Source organism: Microcaecilia unicolor, chromosome 7, assembly GCF_901765095.1.
Source record: "Microcaecilia unicolor chromosome 7, aMicUni1.1, whole genome shotgun sequence".
NCBI classification, from domain to species: Eukaryota; Metazoa; Chordata; class Amphibia; order Gymnophiona; family Siphonopidae; genus Microcaecilia; species Microcaecilia unicolor.
The window spans coordinates 28,651,461-28,672,516 of NC_044037.1; the positions used below are offsets into that span (position 1 = coordinate 28,651,461).

Sequence of the window (21,056 nt, forward strand, 5' to 3'; positions counted from 1 at the left end):
CGTGCACTGGGGGCGGATCGGCCCTCCCGCCTGCCCCCCGCTGAAAGGTAGGGTGCGTTTCGGGGGGGGGGGGGGGGGAGCGCTCTGGAGGGGGGGTGCGCAGCGGCGACCCGCCCCGGGTGTCAGGCACCCTCGCTACGGCACTGTTAACCCCATAGTTCAGGTTATCCAATGGTTATTCAGTCAACATAATTTCAAATGTCCTCTATCGTGATTGGGTTGGACTGGCCTTTTTTTTTTTTTAAACTCAGCAGTTCTTTTCTCCTGCTCATTTTGTCTGCTGGCTCAATTAGAAGTGGCCTTTTTTGGGCTGTGGTGCCATGAGCCTTCACTCTGAACTGCCTGTGGGGTTTTTATTTTTTCCATTTGTTCATAACCTTCCCTCCCCCACAGCTCAGCCCTTGCAGCAGCACTCTACGGCTAGGGACCACAAACCTTGGCTCTGTTTTCTGAGCCGGGTAGAAAGATATCCCAAATCCGGCCTCCAGGTGTCACCATTGAGCAAAGAATGGGAGTACCTTTCTGCCTCTGCAGGATGCTCTCTGGGAGCAGAAGCTGGGCCCAGGATTCAAACCTTTGTGCACCGCTGAGCTGACAGGATTTCTTTAGAGACCGAACTTTGTAATTGGCCATTTTCATTTGATTCACAAATTCAGCCAATTGCTGTGTTATCCAATGGATTGCAGCATTTCACATCCTCAAGATATGAAAAGTAGGGGTCAGTATTTGTACTGGGTTATGCCCAAGCACTGGCATTGAATATACAGAGATGCATAGCTAGATATCACTTATCCGGTTAGGTTCAATATTCAGCACTTAACTGGACAAGTTAAATCAGATAAAGATAGGACTGTATTTTATATGTTCTATGTATCCAGTTAACTTATCCGTTTTTTGTTTTTTTTTAATCTGTTTATTGGAGAATGGTTCAGAGGTGACTACACAAACATGAAAAGTCAAGCAATATAACAAAAAGTGCAGTCAACAAACCAGGTTATTTGCTATAAACACTGCACATGTCCCATTTGTAATTTATATATACTGATCCCTCCCCCCAGCTCAGTGCTCTTTTAGCTTTATAGAGACTGAGCTCCCGATTGTTCCTGGACTGCCTTCCATAGGGTGCCATATGGGTCTAGGTTCACCCACCTAGATTGCGATAAGCGCAAAAGTTCTCATGAAACTGTCTGTGACATGCTTGCCTGCTTGCCTTCCACTTAATTATGGTGACAGGGTCTTTCCCCACCCAGAATGTTTCAACATTTTTATTGACGACAACCAATAGAAAAGTTTCCAAAAAAGAACACACCCGCACGTGTGAAATCTGAATACACACAATAGTGACCAAAAAGATCCGTTTGTCATCAAGCTTGTATTACATTTAACCCCCCCCCCCCCCCCAATGATGCACACGTACGCAAATGATGCACACGTTATTGCACCGCCCCTGATTATCGTGATCTTCCACCCGCTCCGATAAGTGCCTGCACTGCGTTTCCAGCGTGCACAGCCTTTCCTCCAGAGTGACTACTCTGTCCTCCTGGGCAGAGATGCGTTCTTTAGCTTGCTGAATGCGGGCTGCCTGTCCAGCCACAGAGTCTTTTAACTCCTCCATTGCAGTGTGAAGTTTGGTCAGTTTATCATCCAAAGGTTGTGACAAGTGAAACATGGAGACTGGACAACTGTCCTCAGAGCCATGTGCCACTGACGCTTCTTGTTGAGCTGCGCAGTATTTGTGGCCTGCTCCCTGTCGAGACGAGCTGAACAGGTCGGCATACCAGGCACTGCGGACACTGTGCGCTGCCACTCTCAAACCAAAACGTGTCCCAGTTGAACAAAGTGAGTCTTGAAAAGTAAAAGGAGTCCATTCCATCACAGGTGTTTGCAGATAAGGGGAATTTTGAATTGGAGGGAGCGGAGCTGAGCTTAAAAGCGTCCGCTCAAGCAGCTGCTGTCACACGACCCCCGGTTAAAGTCTGAATATCGGCAGGAGCCTCTTTTATCTCTTTAAGGAGATAGGTGAGCCTTCATTCTGAAGTGCTCTTTAAACAGTGGTACTTCTTCTTACTGCCATGCTTGTGAGTCCTGTGTAATAACAATTTATCGGTTTTTATACAATTTTATTATTTTATGTTTCAACAGTTTTATTGATGACTCATCAAAGCAATTACATCTAAGAATATGGTTGTACAGTTATTCATACATGAAATTATGTACGATAACACACTAATGCCACCTGCCATCAAATTTTTAACAATTTTATCCCCCGCCCCTATTTTGTAAGGTTGTAACAGTTTTATATTTAAGCAGTTTTATTAAGTCAGCATGTTATACCATAACAGTCCATACCCCTAGCAGATTACACATACAAACCGGTTACATAGCTCTACTCATTTCGGAACAGCCTCGCAGACTTTTGAATATGTCTGCCCTATCCCTGAGCAACCTTCCTCACCCCCCACATTATTCGCACATTCTCTAGAAATAACAAATCCTATCACTATATGCATTGTCCGCATAACCAATTTTATTATTTTAAAGTGGGAGGCATGCCACAGATTATTCTACTACTACTAATCATTTCTATAGCGCTACTAGATGTGCTCAGCGCTGTACACATTATATATAGATACTTTCTCTGTCCCTAGAGGGCTCACAGTCTATGATTTTGTACCTGGGGCAATGGAGGGTTCAGTGACTTGCCCAAGGTTACAAGGAGCTGCAGTGGGAGTTGAACCCCGGTTGCCAGGATCAAAGCCCACTGCACTAACCATTAGGCTACTCCTCCACTGTGCAGCATCCAACCATACTGTAATAACTTTGAAAATCTATGCAACTGCATTTAAAGAAGGGACACTGTATGCCTCGCAGGAGTATATATTGTTTAATTATTCTGTCATTGATTAGAGTGTGTATGAAACTTGACTGCTGCATGTCCTAGTGAGTTATGTAACTGAGAGGTGCAATAGACCAGCATAGCAGGAACCCTCAAATCCAGTTCTCGAGATCCACAGCCCAGCCTGGATTTCCACAGTGAATATGTATGAGATCTACCTGCATTCACTGCTCCCATTGCATGCAAATAGATCTCATACATATTCATTATGGAAATCCAGAAAACCAGGCTTGGTTGTGGATCTCGAGGACCTCTGTCCTAGAGTGTGGAAAGCCATGCCGTGTACATAGCCCTTGTCTATTTCTGAGTGAATTTGTTATTTGCTTAGGTTGTACCCTGTCACATTACCAGTTTTGTAAAAGAGTGTATCAAAAACTATTTATTGTATGTCTACTTTGTAGCAGAACCAGCTGCTGCTGCTTTTTTTTTTTTAATTCTAGAAAATGTGCGTAACTGCTTAAGAAGTCTGAAAAGTTGTAAGATGAGGATGAAAGGTCTCCGGAGTGGAGGAGTAGCCTAGTGGTTAGTGCAGTGGACTTTGATCCAGGGGGACTGAGTTCAATTCCCACTGCAGCTCCTTGTGACTGTGGGCAAGTCACTTAACCCTCCATTGCCCCAGGTACAAAATAAGGACCTGTATATATGTAAACCGCTTTGTAGTTGCAAAATACCACAGAAAGGTGGTATATCAAGTCCCAGTTCCCGTTCCCTATTTCAGATTCTACATGGAATGTTGCTACTATTGGAGATTCTAGATGGAATGTTGCTACTATTGGAGATTCTGTTGATACTGTTTGAGATTCTACATGGAATGTTGCTATTCCACTAGCAACATTCCATGTAGAAGCCTGCCCTTGCAGATCAGCAACGCGGCCGCGCAGGCTTGTTTCTGTGAGTCTGACGTCCTGCACGTAGGCATTGCTGATCTGCAAGGGCAGGCTTCTACATGGAATGTAGCTAGTGGAGGAGTAGCCTAGTGGTTAGTGCAGTGGACTTTGATCCTGGGGAACTGAGTTCAATTCCCACTACAGCTCCTTGTGACTCTGGGCAAGTCACTTCAACCTCCATTGCCCCAGGTACAATGCAAAATACCACAGAAAGGCGGTATATCAAGTCCCATTTCCCTTTCCCTATTTGCTATATTCTGTGTCTCCTGCTGAGTGTAACCAACCTTTTGGTTACACTGCCTCCCTTTCCTACAGTCACAGTGGGTATCTAGATTGTAAGCTCTTTGAGCAGGGACTGTCTTTTTCTGTATGGTGTACAGCGCTGCGTAGGCCTTGTAGCTCTATAGAAATATTTTGTATTATCTCCATGATACTTTGTACCATACTTGCTACCTTGTAGCTCTATAGAAATATTTTGTATTATCTCCATGATACTTTGTACCATACTTTGTATTATCTCTGTGATACTATGTACCATACTTTGTAAGCCGCACTGAACCTGCTATTGAGCGGGAAAGAGCGGGGTATAAATGCCACAAATAAATGATAAATAGTAGTAGTAGTAGCTGTGGTAACAAGACAGTACTTTGTACGGTGGCAGAAACTGCATTTGAATTCAGATCTTTTGCTTTGCTCTAGCTTAGTCATTCTCAACCCAGTTCTCGGGAGCCCCTCAACTAATTGGGTTTTCAGGATAGAGTATCCATAAGGTACATCTGCATGCAGTGCAAGCAATACACATAAATCTTATGCGTATTTATTGTGGCTATCCTGAGTGTGTCCTAAAACCGGGTTAAGAATCCATGATTTAGGGTGGGTTGGCAATTGTATGGCTCAACAATCTAATATCAATTTTGTTTTATGTTTTTACTTTTTCTTTAATTATATGTGTTTCTTTGTAGGAAGGAAAAGACACACTCCTTTAAATGTTGCACTGACTCAAGTGTCCATATGGACTCGTATGTAAATGTGTCAGTTTTAAATAAATGTGTCCACTTGGGTCAGTGTGACATTAAAGGAGTGTGTCTGGACTACTGAGATCTTTTCCTCCTTATCGATCTATCCAAAAAAATAAATAAACTATATTATGAAATTGACGTTAGATGGTTCAGCTCTAGTTTTCCTAGCTTCAGTTGTCCATTGGTTGCGCCGGTGAAAAAATGTTTCTATCTTTTTTTGTAATATTAATTGGCAATGGTATTCTCATATTGCCCACAGTGTTTGCTTGCAGTTAGCAGCACACGGAGAATGCAAGGTTATTTTGGTGTTAAAAGTAGAAGTCCTGCAGTTTGCTAGATCCCATCTTCTTCTGTGGCATTAGCAGCTGTTTGTGCCTTTTCGTGCTGCGTCCCAGAGCCCAAACAGAACCAGCACTGCTTCGCACAGACAAACTCTCCAACTGGTATCTTAGAAACCTGGACAGCTGGTAAAGTATACTAAAACAATAACAACTAGAAACAAAAGAAGAAAAAAGAACCAAAAGATGCTCCTTGGGGTTAATACAGGTTTATTCTTTATCCAAAATTAGGAGAAAAAAAATAAGAAATAGTATAGATACAGTATACAGGACAGAAAGAAGAACATATACAGAAATGGAAATTCAGTGGAAAGGGTCAGGACATTCTTTCAGACTCCCTGGCGTGGGGCCAAAAGAGATGTACGCTGACCACTTTCCTGCCTTACAGAAAAGTTTGTATAGGTTTTTTTTTCCTTACAGTACAAAGGAGTAAGAGGAAGGGGAGGTTTCTCCCCCCATCTTGCAGGTCAGGATCTCTGTGTTTATAGTATCAACAAAGAAATACATAGCATATGTTTGCATTTCCTTAGAAGATGCATTTGTTGTCAAAAAGTGACAAAATGTTTTGGATCATTATCTTTCTTCTATTTACAGTTTTCCCCACAAAAGAATATATTTGTCAGAACTTTTGGTCTTTTGTCTCAGTATTTTTCTTATCCTTATTCTAAAGAGAGGAGACAAGAGTTTAACTGCTGGTGTTACATTTCTCTCCTGACAGCTCAGATCTTGTGTTTTGGAGACATGTCAGAACATAGATTCTCTTGTGTTCAAGAAGATACATAATAAAAGCTATTGCTACCTGGCTCCAGAGGTCTGTTTCTCAAAGGGAGATCTATTGCCTCCCCTTTGTGAGATACAGTATTTGATGTATTGTTCTAGACAGAAAAAGAAGTCTCTGCAAGTGTTATTTCTCTCACGGTTACAGAAAAGTCATTCTCTCTTGCGTTGAAGTGGCCCTCTACAAAAACATGGAAAAAAGAACTCTGTCGCCCAAATTCCCTGAGGCCTGTCCACACTTATGGGAGAGATCGTGGGCAGACAGGTTTACAATTACCTGCCTGGACAAGAGGGGGGGGGTAGAGTGAATTGCTTCCAGCAATAACTGTTCTTATGATCAGAAGGGGAGAAATCTTAATTTCTCCCTGTCTAAAAATGAAAAAATTAATTCTGTACATTGAATACTGGAGGCCTTCTCTGTGCCTCCTCCAACACAGCCCAAAAACAATGTAACATAGTAAATGACGACAGAAAAAGACCTGCACGGTCCCATCCTGTCTGCCCAACAAGATAAACTCATATGTGCTACTTTTTGTGTATACCTTACCTTGATTTGTATCTGCCATTTTCAGGGCACAGCCCGTAGAAGTCTTGCCCAGCACTAGCCCCGCCTCCCAACCACCAGCCCCCACCAGCTCTGCCACCCAATCTCAGCTAAGCTTCTGAGGATCCCTTCCTTCTGAACAGGATTCCTGCAGCTTTTGTAAAAAGGATGTGTATAAGAAAAACTTAACCTCAATCCCTGAACTTGTGGGAAGCTGGAACAGTACAGCGCTGAGGAAAGTTAGCATGCCAGTCAAATGCCTTACACAGCAAAGATAAACAGTTTCACAAAATACTGCTACTTTTATTTTTCACATACGATAAAGAGATGCAAAGCCATTTTGAAGTGCTGCTGGTTCCGAGTTTGTGTGCCTGTCAGAACCTAACCTGCTCTGTTTGGATGGTGTATACTGCACTTTTTAATTTGCGTAGGCAGGGTTCACCCTTTGCTCCTGGAGCAAAAGAAATAGTTTGTGCAATGTGAATCTTTCAGTTGGTGCATTCCACTGCTATCTCTGTTCCAGTCAGTACTCTGAAACTGAAATGTGTCACCAGGCATTAGTGCTGAGAGTCACAGGGGCGATGGGACCGACAACTGCAGATTAAGAGAACTCTTCCACCTGAGTTTTGGATGTATTTGACGATTGGCTTTTTATTGTTGTTTGTTTGTCTGTGCTTGGCATGCTTCTGCAAAATGTTTAGCATATACTATTGAACCAGACAGAATGTTACTCCAAGAATTGTTTTCCAGTTGTGTTTGCCCATTTGCCTTGAATAAAAAAGAAACCAGACTTAAAAGGTGATGTTCTTCATCAGGAGGATTTTGCTTTCAATTATGTCTTTTAGCCACTTTTCTCGAAATCTTGTCTTTCCAGGTCTATAAATTAACAGAGAGCATATTTTAAAACTTAAACCAATACAAAGACAAGCCTTCCCTGCCAAGCAGCTCATGTGATAAGAGATCACCTGACCTTGTGGCTTGTTGCTTGAGTTATCAGTTCTAAAGGAAAGGAATAACACATACGGGGCCAAGGCTAGTAATTTAGCCCAGTTTAAAACCTGATCAAAACTTTTTTTTTTTAGAGAGCAGATCTAGCAATCATTATTTACCAGGAAAGCTTTCCATGTGTCCACCTCCTGCTCCTGGAAGTGAGCAGCGTAGAATGAGCTTTCCTATTTGGAATTTTAGGGAACTTTGTAGAACCTGGTCACTGTTAATGGACCAGATTTTTGTCCCAGCTTGCCATGTCTTTATGTTTCAGTATGTCTTACTACGTCTGTTTTCACAGTGAAATTTCTGGGTCAGCTGCACGTGGGACTTAGGCTCTAACAGATTTGCTGAACAGAGGTACACTGCGATAGAGAAAACTTACCTGTGTTCCATCCTGTTTGATTCCAGTATAAATAATACTTCAATGGGTAATGTCTAGGAGAGATGAGAAACAAGTGATAGCTTGGCAGATTTGGAATGTATTGCAAGAAATGCAAAGGTTCAAACATGGCTTCCTGCTTAGGTAGTACATGTCAAGTCGCTTCACTGGCTCCCTATCCGTTTTCGCATCCTGTTCAAACTTCTTCTACTAACCTATAAATGTACTCACTCTGCTGCTCCCCAGTATCTTTCCACACTCGTCCTTCCCTACACCTCTTCCTGTGCACTCCGCTCCATGGATAAATCCTTCTTATCTGTTCCCTTCTCCACTACTGCCAACTCCAGACTTCGCGCCTTCTGTCTCGCCGCACCCTACGCCTAGAATAAACTTCCTGAGCCCCTACGTCTTGCCCCATCCTTGGCCACCTTTAAATCTAGACTGAAAGCCCACCTCTTTAACATTGCTTTTGACTCGTAACCACTTGTAACCACTCGCCTCCACCTACCCTCCTCTCCTCCTTCCTGTACACATTAATTGATTTGATTTGCTTACTTTATTTTTTGTCTATTAGATTGTAAGCTCTTTGAGCAGGGACTGTCTTTCTTCTATGTTTGTGCAGCGCTGCGTACGCCTTGTAGCGCTATAGAAATACTAAATAGTAGTAGTAGTAGTATACTGGAGGTTCAGTTTTGATCCTAGTACCAATGCTCTCAAGAGCTAATTCTTATTTGGGTCCTATACGTGAGGGCACAGCTTACAAGTAACCCAGAACTAACCCCCTTCCTCAAAATCTTTCAGATGGAAAACACTTGTTTACAACTCCCCATCCCCCCCACTACCTATACATCAGGATGTGAAAGTCATGGGCTGTCTAGAGAAGGAGGTGATGGCAGCTACAAGGAGCAGATGGGGTTAGAGGCTGATAGGGTCAAACTTGGAATTGATAATGGGGAGCATGCAGATGTTGAACATGGAGAGGCAGTAAGAGTGTGGTGTGTATTTATACAAGTGTGTGTGTTATGGCAGTTATAAACATACCCCTTCTGTCTGCACGCCCGCCCCCCACTAATCTATGCCAAGCCCTGTATGACTAGAATTCAGAGGTTTCAAGGTATACAAAATGGGCAATAACATACCATGCTTTAGGTAGCTTCCCTACAGAACAGATATGTGGCTTATGCCTGCCTATACTGCAATTCAAAAAGGTTCAAATCTGCAGACCAGGTATGATCCAGCAACTCTCTGCACTGCAAGTGTGTATCCATTATCCATTCCTCATCAGCCTCCCATCTGAAGTGACTATGGAAGTTTATTTAAGCAGGAAGTGCCTCTGCTTGGCACTTGCTCTATCTAGCAGGAACTGCTGGGCATTTCAGTCCTTAATTTGCCATATTCTATTGTTACATTCCTTGTTTTTATACAATAAGGTATGCCTTTGCATTTTCTCTTAAAGCTTTCATAATGCAGAGTACATTTTGACAAGCTCGTGGCTAGCAATTCTAACGTGGAAAATACATAGGGACAGTTATAAAGAAGTAGCAGACCCAATGTAACACTCATTGACACTGTCATTCAGGTGTAGTGATCTTGCATCCTTCACCACTATACTGGCCACTACAGTGGGGAAAGGGGAAGGCCAGCTTAATGTTTTAGGATCTTAATCATTTCACCTCTATCCAGGAAATCTGGACTGTCTGCACATGTTGTCCTTTAGATTATAAGCTCCTTTGAGCAGGGCCCGTCCTTCTTTGTTAAATTGTACAGCACTGCATAACCCTAGTAGCGCTTTAGAAATGTTAAGTAGTAGTACTTACAAGAGGTTTGATTTTGGAGAGTTGTATAATGAAATAAACAGATGCTGTTGCTCGTGGAATGGGTTTCCTGCGTGTTGGGATGCTCCACTTCATCCTATAATGATACCTTTTACAATACTTCTGGTCCTCTTCGTGCAGAAAATCAGTGCAGTGAAGCCAGCTGTCATGGATCTCCCAGGTCTGTATAAAGAACAGACACCATAAATGCAACAGGAAGTTCCATGCATGGCTATCATTGTGGCACCCCATAAAAGAAAAGGGTGAGGTTCTGAATGCATATTGAATCTCAAGCGATGGTAAGGGAAACATTTTAGTAGTAACTAACTACACAGTCCTGTACGTGATCGCCTTAACAGCTTGAGTGGAAAGAAGCTGCAGCCTGGTGTGGTTGGGGTCTGTCCAATAAAACAGCTGGGTAAAGGACTGTGGTTTTAGTACTAAAGATTTCCCTTGTGGTTGCATATGTAGAAATACACGTCTTGGTTATGACACAGCGGGGTTGAAATCTGAAGACATAAGTAGGCCTATCATGAAAGTACATTGTCATATTTTTTTCTTTCAAAGATTTATGCCCGTACTTAATATTTCCAAGGAATTTTTTTAATGCATGAATTACAGATGTCCTGCAATATCCTCCTTAAAAACGAGAGGCTAAGGTCCTGCTGAAAATCTCCAGGGAGCAGATTGAAATAGTAGCTGGGTAAAATGTTTTAAGCTTCCAGATCTGATGAAGGCCTTTTTTTTTTTCCTTCCCCTGACGGAACTTGGCCTGTACTCTTTCTTAGTGTTATGAGCACCTGTTTTGTTACTTTTGTGTTCCACTTCACATCGGTGCTGCCTTCATTGTATATGTTTTTGATTTCTGTTTGCTTTTGCCAACACTCCCCCCTCCCCCCTTATGTACAAGAGAAAAATAATATGGCTTAGAATAAAATCGTTTTGCTAATTCCTGCTGACCCTGCTGGCAGCCACCTCGGAGAACTAGAGGTTGCTGGTTCAAGTCCCACTGTAGCTTTATTACGTTGAAACCCTCTGATCACTGTGCAGTGGCAGCTAAGAAAGCAAGTAGAATGTTAGGAATTATTAGAAATGTGGTAAAATCAGTTAGCTTAGCGGGGTTAAATTTTTTTTTGGATAATTCTCTAAAAAGAAAAGTCTATAAGCCATTATTAACATGGGACAATCCACCGCATATTTCTATTATAAGAAGTATAAAATCTGTTTAAGCTTTTTTGGGCTCTTGCCATGTGCTTTGACCTGGCTTGGCCTCAAATGGAAACAGGATACTGGGCTTGATGGACCTTTAATCTGTCCCAGTATGGCAATGCTGATGTTCTTATATTCAAACATCTGTGAGTATTCTGGGTTTAAAAGCTATGCAAGGGCTGTGTGCAAGTTCAAACAGGAAGCTGAGACCCATGGACAATACAAATACAAATATTCAACTTGTGGGTGTTTTAAAAGAAGCAGTTCAATGGAGTTTACTGGCTGCTATGTCTTGCTCACAGAAACGTATTCTTCAAGCTGCTGTAATCCTCGTTCCACAGTAAAGTCTTCGCATGCCATCCATTCAATATTCTTGATATAGTAGCTCTGCACTGAAAAACAATACAATTATTAATCCAGATAGCACTTTTTCGATCTTCAAAATTATTTGATCTGGGTAACATACTTTCCTTACCTTTTAGAGAGCTCTCTATGTTGTGAACGGATCGTGTAATTGCAAGTTGAACAATATTAGCTGCAATTTTCTCAACTGCTTCAGTGTCACAGTCATCTTCAGATGGTACGCTCCGCTTTAAAAGAAAAAAAATCACCCATTTGTGAAAACAGAATAGTTTATCCACAATTCCGGTAATAACATGTATAGAATGTTCGTACGTTAGGGAAGCTCGCCAGGTGTCCTTGGGCTGGATTGGCCACTGTCGTGGACAGGATGCTGGGCTCGATGGACCCTTGGTCTTTTCCCAGTGTGGCATTACTTACGTGCTTATGTATTCTCTCCATTTTTAGAATTCTAAACTTAGTCTTAGACCTAGTATGCTTTACAAAGTCCAAGTAAAATCCCAGAAATCTAAACAGTGAAATAGATAACCACATTTTTTTTAACTTTTGTTTTTTTAATAAATGTGCCAACAGGAGCAGTGTTACAATGTGGGAATTAAAACAAAGCTGAAATCGAACGTTTTTGAAAATATCAGATGAGCCCTCCGAGTAGGGACCACTGTTTTTAAACCACAGCCCTTTGAACCTTCAACATAAATGACAATACGGCTTAAGAGCTATAAGCAATTAAAGGGCTTATTTTCGAAACCTAAACATGTCCAAAAAGTGGATGGATGTGGGTTTTTGTTTGCTAAAATGTCCAAATTGCTATTTTTTAAACCCATTGTAAGACTGTTTTCTAAGCATGTTGGTATGCAGTGCATCCAAATCACAAGGGGGGTGTGTGCTGGGGGCAGGATTTGGGTATTCTCAAAACTTGGATGTTTTTCTGCTGTAATGAAACAAAGCAAAAACATTTAGGGCTATAAGTTAGATGTTTTGGCCTAGAATTAGTCACAAAAGGTGCCCTAAATGACCACTGAAGGGATTAAGGCATGACCCCCCCCCCCTTACTCCCTCAGTGTTCACTGACCCTTCCCACTCCCCAAAGATGTAAATGAAATAGTATATACCAGCCTTTATGACAGCTTCAGATGTTATGGCCAGTCATATTAGAGCAGCAATAGCCTAGTGGTCAGTGCAGTGCACTGTAGAGAAGGGAACCCAGGCCCATAATCCACTCTAACTGTTACACTTGTGGTGGGAAGTGTCAGCCATTGGAGCCAACTCTGTGGGTGCTTGAGCACCCCCAATATTAAGAAAGTTCCTTGTATGTGTCCAGGGAGGGATTATTTTCATTGTGTTTAGCACCCCTAATAATTTTGAAAAGTTGGCTCCTATGGTGTCAGCCCCCCCAAAACCTACCGTACTCACATATAGGCAATACCTGCAGCCATAAGGGCTATTTGTTGTGGTGTACAGTAGGTTTTTGGTTGGTTTTGGAGGGTTCATCGTACAATATAAGGGGGTAACGATGAGATGTGTTCCTGGGACCTTTTATGTGAAGTCCACTGCAATGCCCCCTAGGGATGTCTGTGTGGCCAGTCTACTAAGAATGCTGCCCCCTTCCCCCCCCCCCCCCCCCCCATACATCTCAATGGCTTGTTGTTGTGTGCTTCTTCCCTTGGACTTATTTTTCCCCTCCAAAATAGTCCAAAAAGGTAGACACACTGAGCATCGAAACATCTAGCAAATGGCCTATTTTTTTTTTACACAAAGGCATTTTTCTGGTTTGAAAATCACTACGTTTGCCTCTTGATTTTTGGACATTTGCAGCAAAACATCCAAAATCAGAATTAGACATCATATCAAAAATGCCCCTCCATATCAAACAGCCTTCACTGGGTACCTCTGGTGAGTATAAGTTAATTGTACAGCGCTGCGTAACCCTAGTAGCGCTTTAAAAATGTTAAATAGTAGTAGTAGTGCTGAAAACAGTCATATAATCCGATTCCATATGAGTTCATGGCAACACAGGAGCCCACTAGAAGCATATAAATCAGCTGTTCAAAGTGAAAAGTAGTATTGTTATACAAAATACAGTTGTTTATCTCGTACAGCAACTAATCACACAGGGGCCTTTTTACTAAGCTGTATTAAGCATTAACACACACTTAATGCAGCAAAAAGTAACCTAACACAGGACGTATAAAGTGTTCTGCATACGTTTTGCCATTAAATGCGAATCTTTTTCATGTATATTTATTTGTAGCATTTGTATCCCACATTTTCACACATATTAGCAGGCTCAATGTGGCTTACAAAATACCGTAATGGTGAAGCCAAGTACAGTAGGTATTAAACAAATACAATTAGAAAAAGGGTCAGGTAAGGTAGGGGTAAATGGGTACAATAAGGGACAAGGAAATGAATAAAAATGTCCGTTGCAGTGTATGTATAGATGCATTGTAGACTTGAGGCATTTAAGTAGAATCAGTAGGGTAGGCCTTGTAAAACAGATAGGTCTTTAAAGATCGCCTGAAGTTTTGATGGTCGTGTATCGTTTTCACACTCTTTGGTAACGCATTCCACATTTGCGTACTTAAGTAAGAAAAATTGGATGCATAGGTTGATTTGTAGCTGAGACCAATGCAGCTTGGATAGTGAAGGTTCAGATAAGTACGTGATGAACTGATTCTGTTTTTGACTGGAAGATCTATTAAATCAATCATATCTCCTGGGGCATCACCGTAGATTATCTTGTGGACCAGAGAGCAAATTTTGAAGGTAATGCTGTCCTTGATAGGGAGCCAGTGTAGTTTCAATCGAAGAGGTTTAGCGCTATCAAATCTTTTTTTGTTGAATATCAGTCTGGCAGCTGTGTTTTGGGCTGTCTGGAGTTTTTTTTCATAAGCTGTACTTTACAACCTGCATGTATTCCATTGCAATAATCTGTTTGGCTTAAAACCATTGATTGTTTCAAGTTACGGAATATTTCCCTCGGAAAGTAAGGTCTTATACGTTTAAGTTTCCACATAGAATAAAACATCTTCTTTATAATGGTGTTAACTTGGCTCTCCTAGTGTAAGATGGCTATCAATAATAACTCCTAAGATTTTAAGGCTATCAGAAATAGGGAGAGAATAAGCAGGAGTGATTAGGGTTGTAGGCTTGTAATTATTGTATGGGGGTGAGAGGATAAGACAATGTGTTTTTTTTTCATTGTGGATATCCTGAAAACCTGACTGGCAAAGGGTACTCCAGGACTGGAGTTGGGAAACACTGAGCCAGAGCACTGACATTACTGCTGCACTAATTGGTAAGCAAATCCATAACAGGGGAGCCCTTAGCACCTCCTAAATAGGAGGTGGTAAGTGTTCCCATGTTATTTTTTTTAAATGACCATCCACTAATGCTAACGGGGATTTATCCAGTGGATTATTTGTGAATTCCTTAGAGATCAATTTAAATTTTTTAGGGTAACCCTGGATGGATATTTTCTCCATTCCTGCTCACTACATCACAAGGCTCTTTTAAGTGATCTCAGTTCATCTGTGAACCAGGACACAGACTATTTCCTTTTACAAAAATGCTTTTTCTTAGGGGGGCCAATCTGATCCAAAGCAATTAACGAAGCAGAATTTGATAAAGCTACTACCTTTTCAGCACCTAATAAGTCCGTATCTGCAAGCTTAGGGTTCAAAGTTGATTTAGAAATGTTGTAATTGGCTCATCTGTCATTAAACTCTGGAATTTGTTGCCATAGAATGTGGTAAAGGCGGTTAGCTTAGCGGAGTTTTAAAAAAGTTTGGCCGGCTTCCTAAAGGAAAAGTCCATAGACTGTTATTAAATGAACTTGAGGAAAATTCACTATTTCTGGGATAAGCAGTATAAAATGTTTTGTATATTTTTGAGATCTTGCCAGGTATTTGTGACCTGGATTGGCCACTGTTGGAAACAGGATGCTGGGCTCGATGGACCTTTGGTCTTTCCCAGTACGGCAATACTTATGTACTTATCTTTCATATGATTTGTTAGTTTATAGCTAATTATTTTAATATTCACTTTAAAAGAAAAGGAGACTAACAATGATCTGCCCAAGGCATAGGTATTATATCTAATACTTTCACAGAATCATATGATAAACCCCTATCTACAAAAACCAAATCCAAAATATGTCCGTCTTCATGCATTGTATCTTGGATAATTTGTTGCTGACCTAAAACAACAAAGCTTGTAAAAACAATCTTCAGTCACTCCATCGGTATGCCTCTTATATCCCTGCATATTAAAATCCCCTAATACAATAGTCTTTATGGGGTTCACATTAAGATCTACAATTATCTCAATTAACCCAAAGAAATCTCTATGTAAGATTCCAGGGTCACAATAAGATAATAAATACAACATTTAAAACGGATGAAGTCAAAACCAGAATTTCAATCTCCTCTATCTTTGGTAAAGACATTTTTATAAAAGTGTAAAAAAATCCTTAAATAAAACAACTGTTCCTCCCCCTCTCTTATTATCATGAGATTGTGAAATTACCAAATAACCTTGTGGAGGCAATTGGTTAAGAACGAGCATGTCCTCTGTTTACAACCATGTTTCAGGAATATAAACTAAATCAAACATCGTTCTTTTAAAGCTGCCTCCTTTCAGAAGCGCCAAAGAAAGCTAAATATAATTTTCTTTTGCTTCTTCCATTTGTGATGGATTTTTTTTTAACATAGCATGTTGTAAATTTATTTCCCAGACATATCACCCCTAAATCTCACTTTTGGGTAGTTCACCCATGGCATCTCTGGTTCCTACCAGAGCCAATGGAGGTTGAAAATGAGTTGCCCAAATTCTCTGGTTCTCAGCCAACTGCTCCAGAGCTGCCAAGTTACACAGATCCAGAAGGGATACTTTTTAGACAGTCCCGTTTTTTAACTTATTTTTTTTGTAATTATTTATTTACGACATTTTATACCCCACATTATCCCCAAAACAAGCTCGAGTTCAATGTGGCTTACAGTTTAGATTAAAAATACAGAGTTTGAATTTCAACAATATTGAAGTAGTATGATGAAGTGGCTGAGAGTAACAGATTCGCAAATGAACTGCAAATAGTGTACAAGATTTGCAATACAGAAAAGAGACAAGATTATCAACTAGGTATTGTTATATTAACTAATGGAATGAATTCTGAAAGAAATTAGTTTTTAGCCAAAAATATAGCATTGCCCTATTTGTAGTCCCTGATTCTACCCATTGACCCCCCTGATTCTATAAAAGTCACCAAAACTTTTGTTGCCAAATTTAGGCACATTCCAGATTTGCGCGTGCAATTTAATTGAACAGTGAGTCAATTAGTGCCAATAATTGGCTTTTTCACAAGCAAGTATTGGCACTAATTAGGAATAACATACATACTTTTAGGTGCGGGATCCATGCCTAAAATTTACACATAGTCCAAAAAAGGGGGCACTGAAATGGGTGGGTGGGTCATGGGTGATGGTTTTGAGTTCTACATGTAATTACAGAATAACAGTATTCTGCATGTAAATTTAAGCGTGAGCAATTTGCATCATGATTTTGTTGGCGCAAATGGAGGAGTAGCCTAGTGGTTAATGCAGCAGACTTTGGTCCTGGGGAACTGGGTTCAATTCCCCCTGCAGCTCCTTGTGTGACTCTGGGCAAGTCACTTAGCCCCTCCATTGCTCCAGGTATTTATTTATTTAGATTTTGCTCACACCTGAGTAGTAACTCAAGGTGAGTTACATTGAATATTTCTCTGTCCCAGGAGGGCTCACAATCTGAGTTTCTACCTGAGGCAATGGAGGGTTAAGTGACTTGCCCAGCAAGGAGCAGCAGTGGGATTTGAACCAGCCACCTCTGGATTACAAGACCGGTGCTCTAACCACTAGGCCACTCCTCCACTCTGGAATCTTGCTATTCTTTGGGTTCTACATGGAATGTCGCTATTCTTTGAGATTCTGCATGGAATCTTGTCACTCTTTAGAAATAAAGCCTTTCAAACACATGTCTTACACACAGGTACCACAAGGGGGGAGGGGGGATGAGAGGGGGACAAGTAAGGGATGGGTATAAGATGGATGTATGTGCACGGTATGAATCCTTTTTCTTTCTGAGTGAATAGCCTTATAAGGAACAATAGAATGGTATTATTAATAATAATAAGGGGGGAGAAAAAAAAGGAAAATGTTGATGCAATTGTGCTGTATTAGTGCAAACAGAGATACACTGAAAGAATACTTTGTAATGGATTCTCAATGTAACAGAGGAAAGTACAATGTCACGCATACTGAAAGCATGTATTGTATTAATGTTAATAAAAACAATTTGAAAAAAAAAAAAAAAAAAGATTCCAGAATCTTATTTATTTAGATTTTGTTCACACCTTTTTCAGTAGTAGCTCAAGGTGAGTTACATTCAGTTACATTGAATATTTCTCTGTCCCAGGAGGGCTCAATCTGAGTTTGTACCTGAGGCAATGGGAGGTTAAGTGACTTGCCCAAGATCACAAGGAGCAGCAGTGGGATTTGAACCGGCCACCTCTGGATTGCAAGACCAGTGCTTTAACCGCTAGGCCACTTCTCCACATAAGTACCTGTATATACTATGTAAACTGCTTTGAATGTAGTTGCAAAAACCACAGACAGGCGGTATATCAAGTCCCATTCCCTTTCCTTGATAGAATACTGCTTATGCGGCCATTTTTTGGGGGGCAATTGTTTAGGCACCATATGTAGAAGCTAGCCCTGAATGCATGCTTTATGTCCCATGTCCTATTATTACTACTACTACTTAACATTTCTAAAGCGCTACTAGGGTCATGCAGCACTGTACAATTTTAACAAAGAAGGACAGTCCCTGCTCAAAAGAGCTTACAATCTAATGGACAAGTATGCAGTAAATCAATCAATCAAATGGGGAAGTCTAGGTTTCCTGAGTAGAGGTAAATGGATGCACAAGGATGGGGTAAATCTCTCTCCTAGAACTGGGTAACTTGGCTGCTCTCCAACTCTAAGCATTAAGTTACTACAATGAAAGAATGTATTTGCTCACTCAAAAATATCACTGCTGGTGCACCTACAGCTAGATTGCAATTTCCCCTGCTACTTCTGATGGGAAGAAGGCCATGAATGAAGATCTGTGGGGCAGTGGCGTTCCTAGCGTGGATGGCACCTGGGGCGGATCGCTGATGCGCCCCCCCCCCCCGCCTGCAAAATGACACCTTCCCCCCTCCCGGCAAAATGACACCCCCCCCGGGTGCACACCGCTGGGGGAGGGGTGCTGTGGCGTGCGCCTGTGGGCTCCGACTTCGCAAACTTCGCTCGTTCGCTGCAGCTCCCTCTGCCCCGGAACAGGAAGTAACCTGTTCTGGGGCAGAGGGAGCTGCAGCGAACAAGCAAAGTCGGAGCCCACAGGCGTGCACCGCGGCACCCCCCAGCGGTGTGCACCCGGGGCAGACCGCTCCCACCGCCCCCCCCCCCTTGGTATGCCACTGCTGTGGGGTGGACTGGAGCAGGAGATTTAGAATAGGTAGATGTATGCTTGCCTAGGGTTCCAATATTGTGTCAAGCCAGTTTGGCTTGTGCTTCAGGAAGAAGACAATTTGACTTCATGTGGGTTTAAATACAGGGAAGGGAAAGGGGACTTGATATACCACCTTTCTGAGGTTTTTGCAACTACATTCAAAGCGGTTTACATATATTCAGGTACTTATTTTGTACCAGGGGCAATGGAGGGTTAAGTGACTTGCCCAGAGTCACAAGGAGCTGCAGTGGGAATTGAACTCAGTTCCCCAGGATCAAAGTCCACTGCACTAACCACTAGGCTACTCCTCCACTAGCAACATTCCACCTAGAAGCCTGCCCTTGCAGATCAGCAATGCAGCCACGCAGGCTTCTGTTTCTGTGAGTCTTACGTCCTGCAAGGGCAGGCTTCTACATGGAATGTTGCTAGTGAAATAGCAACATTCCATGTAGAATCTCAAATAGTAGCAACATTCCATTAGAATCTCATATAGAGAAAGGGAAATGGGACTTGATATACCGCCTTTCTGAGTTTTTTTGCAACTACATTCAAAGCGGTTTACATATGTTCAGGTACTTTATTTTGTACCAGGAGCAATGGAGGGTTAAGTGACTTGCCCACAGTCACAAGGAGCTGTAGTAGGAACTGAACTGAGTTCCCCAGGATCAAAGTCCACTGCACTAACCACTAGGCTACTCCTCCACTAAAGTCACAGAAAAGGGTTTCATGCAATGTGAGCACCTAGGAAAGATGAAAGCAGAGTTCAGATTGTTCTGAACAGTAAGAATGAAAGTCTCTGTAAACGACAAGACCAAAAGATCCAACGATCCCAAGGAGATGCCCACCTCTTTACCACTGCCTTTGACTCCTAACTACTGCTCACTTGCCCTGTCCTTTTATCCTCACCTCTATCCCTTACCCTTAATTGTTCTGTCTGTCTGCCTGTCTTATCTAGATTGTAAGCTCTTTGAGTAGGGACTGTCTTTTTGTGTATGGTGTACAGCGCTGCGTATGCCTTGTAGCGCTATAGAAATGATAAGTAGTACTGGCTGATCTGCAAGGCTTCGTTCTGTTTCTGAGTCTGATGTCCTGCACGTACAACGTGCAGGATGTCAGAAACAGAACGAAGCCTTGCGCCGGAAGAACAGGACCTCGGCTGGCGGGGATTGGGTCCCCTGCCAGCAAAGTAGGCAATGACGGCGGCAGGGAAGGGTTGGCGGCAGGAAGGGGGTTTCAGAGAGTCGTCGGCAGGGGGGGGGGGTCAAAGTTGTTGGTGGTGGTGGCAGGGAGGAATAAACAGCATGGCATCTAGCTACTTTGGGGGATCCTGCCAAGTACCTGCAACCTGGATCGGCCACTGTTGGAAACAGGATACCGGGCTTGATGGACCTTTGGTTTGACCCAGTTTGGTAAGTCTTATGTTCTTAAATAATGAATTTTGGGGGAGGGGGGCTTGCTATATAGTCTTGAAACTATGCACCTGTATATAACGTCCTGCTTGTGTGTTTGTGTTAATAAGATATGAAACTTTAAACAGAATGTTGAACTTAAGAAACAGTAGTAGCGATTCTGCCTCTTTTCCGGGTTGCTGCTGGTAACTTTTCTGCCAGCCCTTTTTTCAGCACAATCTCATGTGCAGTGGGCCCTGTTGTCCCAGTAGTGTATTAGGGGTGCTCTGTTCTCTCTAGTGGGATTTACACATTAAATTTGATAGGAACGCTGAAATCCTAGTAGGAGTTTCACCTACAGGTATTGAACGGCCTCCCCTTGCTCAGCAGCTGCCAAATAAAGCCTTTCCATGATAGTCTCATTGCTTGGAAGGCCCCTGCTTTTCCCGTCAGCCTTGTGAAACATTCCCCACTATTCATTTACTATCACGGAAAACCCCGGTTCTTGCAAGAATTAAGATATTAGGCTGCACATTTATTCTTATGATTTTTTCTGCTTTCTAGAAAAGGGTCTGCTCAACTAATCTATCCTCAAAGCTGGGAACATTAACCGATGGCAGATCAGTTACAAAAGTGAAATTACCTAACCTACCTGTCCTGAATGTCTGAGCATTTGGGATTCTGTTCTAATGCTGGTACGTCCTCGGTCTGTCTCACCACCAATCCTTATTTTGCAGGTTTCAGGGAGAAATGTTTGGATTCAGCAGTAACCAAGGTGACATGACAACTATCCAACAGCAAACAATTGTGCCTGGACTGCATTGTGTAGCAGAGGCAGCTGCCAGGAGGGCCGTGGGAAGGGCGGGATGCACAGAGTAAACGCGCAACAGGAAACTAGAACGGACTATGCAGAAAGCGTGCAAAAGAAATG

At 42.1% G+C, this 21,056-nt stretch overlaps 1 protein-coding gene across 1 annotated transcript; it reads right to left on the minus strand.

Annotated features, from left to right (window-relative positions):
* Positions 1 to 7,227: 7,227 nt before the first annotated feature.
* Positions 7,228 to 20,834, minus strand: AKAP14 (A-kinase anchoring protein 14). The gene is made up of 6 exons (XM_030210168.1): positions 20,778 to 20,834; positions 11,329 to 11,443; positions 11,154 to 11,245; positions 9,648 to 9,827; positions 7,834 to 7,886; positions 7,228 to 7,337 (listed from the first exon to the last, which is right to left on the minus strand). Exons 1-6 carry the CDS (start codon positions 20,796 to 20,798, stop codon positions 7,253 to 7,255), a joined length of 546 nt encoding a protein of 181 aa, XP_030066028.1. The 5' UTR covers positions 20,799 to 20,834; the 3' UTR covers positions 7,228 to 7,252.
* Positions 20,835 to 21,056: the final 222 nt, after the last annotated feature.

Coding starts and splice junctions, on each gene's coding strand:
- AKAP14 (XM_030210168.1), bottom strand. CDS start 20,798: ATGCTCAGACATTCAGGACAG. Junction 7,887..9,647: donor TCTCCAAAATCAAACCTCTT/GTAAGTACTACT, acceptor CATCTCTCCTAG/ACATTACCCATTGAAGTATT. Junction 7,338..7,833: donor TCAAACAGGATGGAACACAG/GTAAGTTTTCTC, acceptor GTTAATTTATAG/ACCTGGAAAGACAAGATTTC.